At 34.4% G+C, this 3,010-nt stretch overlaps 1 gene segment (V, D, J or C); it reads right to left on the bottom strand.

Moving 5' to 3' along the window:
- Positions 1-2,376: 2,376 nt before the first annotated feature.
- On the bottom strand, positions 2,377-2,883 carry LOC107086138. The segment is given in 2 exon segments: positions 2,377-2,684; positions 2,832-2,883. Coding segments are annotated over 2 exon segments (360 nt in total).
- Between the last annotated feature and the right edge of the window lie 127 nt (positions 2,884-3,010).

Genomic DNA, 3,010 nt, shown 5'->3' with positions numbered 1-3,010 from the left:
CTGGAGCATGGAGCTGCTGATGCAAAGTGGCTCTATGGAAATAATCTGACTGACTCATTAATGATAGACTTTGGCAGGGAAGTGTTAGACATCTAGGTACCCTGAGAACACTGTGGTGCCCCCAGCCTCATTTATAGACTGTGGTGCCCAGCACCTATATAACAGCCAAAAATGCTGATGTAGAACAACAGCTAACAGTAACACACTATTATTATTATTATTATTATTATTATTATTATTATTATTATTATTATTATTATTATTATTATTATTATTGTGCGTGTAGCTTAAATTAAATTATTTTGGAATATCTGAAATAATGCAAAAAAAAGAAGCAAAATGCTTTCTGGATTTTGGGCTGATCTCTATATTTGGAGTCAAATTTAATTGTTGATGGAAAGTGTTTTTAGATCACAGGTGTCATACTAAAATTGAAGTTTATGTGTAATTAAATGATGCCACTGCTTAAATAGCTAAAAGAAAAATCAGGGCATTCTCCATGACATGTTTTTTTATATTTTTTCATCAATCAATGTCATGTGTCTGGACTGCACAATGGTGAAATCAAAAGCACTGTTGGCTTGCAGCAAGGTGGTTCTGGGTTTGATTCCACCTTCCTCTTTCAGACATTTCTACATGTTTTTCTGAATCCTACATTGTAGCATGGCATAGGCAATTCACGTTTGTAGTTTAAAGAACACCTGCTTGCTTTGATGATTTCCTTTAGCTAACCAATGAGTGTTTGTGTAAGATGACTCATCAAATTACACTAGTTTTCACTAGATGTGGATGGCGCCAATGATCTGCATTAGAAGGCGCACATGATGTGAAATAAATATTTATAAATATTAAACCAGGGGTTACCAATTAAAAATCATTGGGGTCCGTAAAAAGAAAATCATCAACCAGTAAAGGTCCGGAGATATTTTTAATGATCTGTTACTTTAAACAGAATTTAACACTGCAATAAAATGAGGTGTTTATGCATCCATGATATACACTGAATTTTTAGATAAAAAAATATAATAAAAAAAAAAATCTAATTTTTCCATTTTAAAATCTAATGGGAGCGATATAATCTATATATCAAACTAAACAACTGTTTAGTTTGATATATTGACAATTTCCTGACTCACTTTATTTCCTTTCTTTTTTTCTTTTTTCTGGCTTAATAAGAGCAGTGGGCTTTAGGCTGCCCTGCAAGGCTTTAAACCTGGGTTTGAATGGAGACAAATCCATTCTCAAGCACATATCAAGGAGCTCATTTTGAGCTCATTTTGAGCCGACAGATCATAAAGCCTCCTTTTCACTGATGACAGACTTTTATGTGTATATTAAGCTGCTGCTACATGTCAGAATATTTCCTAAGTTTCAATTGTATTATATTACTGACCAGTTGAAATTTAGAGCTATTCCACTGAGATTTGGAAATTATGTGGCCATATCTTAGAATAAAATGAGAATGTAAAATTTTACAGTATTTTGTAACAAAACTATTTATTGTGTTTTTTTTACATTTAATTTAAGATTTTGGCAGGATAGAATTAATCATTTGCCTAAAAAACAATCAGCACTAAATAAATATCATATATACACATAAGACTGATATAAGCAGATACAAGTTACTTTCAGAGGAAAAACAACAATATTTACTTATCCTGCATTTTGCATCTCTCTAATTTGCCTTGGTAATGTCATTTGTAATGCTGTTTGGTAATGTAAAAAAAATCAATCTCCTTTTATTTCCCTTTTAAATATATTGGCTTATGAGTGCTTACTTTTGTTCATTCAGGCCTTTAGAGCTGTACGACTACGAAGTGTCTAAGGGAGAAGGGTTGTTTATTCTATTACATGTTTATATATTGGTTATCTATTTATGTAATAATTTCCAAACATGTCAACATTTGTTCTCCATACTTTCTGCTATCCATTTGAAAAATTGGCCTTCGTTTAATCTTTTTTTTTTAAGCTGCTTTATTATCAAAGCAATTAAAATCAAAACTGTTTTTTTAAGAACCACAAACTGTATCTCATTATAATGTAAATATATCGTTTGCTAGATCTTGAACTGTTAAATTACGTTTGCTAACAACTGATATATTTACATTGTAATGAGATGCAGTTAATAATAATAATCTACATATATTAGTTGTTAGATCTTGAACTGTTAAGTTATTTTTGCGAAAAATGTGTGGTCAGAACTTTACATAAAATTTTTAGTTACAATTTGTGTGCTTTTGTTAATAACAATGTGATTTAAATAGAGCATTTGTGTCTGCAAAGTTTCAAGAGCTTCTTTATGGCTAAAACTTCTGCCTCAGTGCAGCTGTGGATCAGTTCCTCTGCAGCTGAGGGAGGTTTTTGTACGACGTTGTATCACTGTGTGAACGGTGTGCTATAATCGTGCTGACAGTAATAAACTCCTGCATCTTCAGCTTGAACTCTGCTGATGGTCAAAGTGAAATCGGTTCCTGAATAACTACCACTAAAGCGATCAGAAACTCCAGTCCAACGTGAGCTAGCATCATAAATTAGGAGCTTGGGAGCACCTCCGGGTTTTTGAAGGTACCACTGTACATGGTAGCTAACACCTGAACTTGCTTTACATTTGATGGAGACTGTCTGTCCTGGAACAACAGCCTGAGCTCTTGGAGTCTGAGCGAGGGTGATATCTGCTGAGGAACCTGAGAGAGATGAATGAGACAAAAATTAGATGTAAGAAAAAAATCAGTTAAAGTTCGGCATCCACGTTCCTTCTACATCACAGCAAAACATCCTTATGGAGGATCTGGTTATATATCATACAGAATGTTTACTAAACTCATTCTCACCCTGAACCAGGAGCTCCAGGATGGTCAGCAGTAGAGTCAGTAACATCATCATTGTGCTGCTGGTGGTTCAGTGGCTCTGAAAGACCTGGACAGCCTCTAATCAACACTGACCTCTTAACAGCTGGGAGCAGAGAGGCAGGACACATATGCAAACACACAGTCAGTCACATGGTGCTGAA

This window comes from Cyprinodon variegatus, unplaced genomic scaffold (genome assembly GCF_000732505.1).
Source record: "Cyprinodon variegatus isolate N-32 unplaced genomic scaffold, C_variegatus-1.0 Scaffold143, whole genome shotgun sequence".
In the NCBI taxonomy this organism is placed as follows: Eukaryota; Metazoa; Chordata; class Actinopteri; order Cyprinodontiformes; family Cyprinodontidae; genus Cyprinodon; species Cyprinodon variegatus.
The sequence above is the reverse complement of the archived record's forward strand: the minus strand, read 5'-3'. Positions and strand labels throughout refer to the sequence as shown.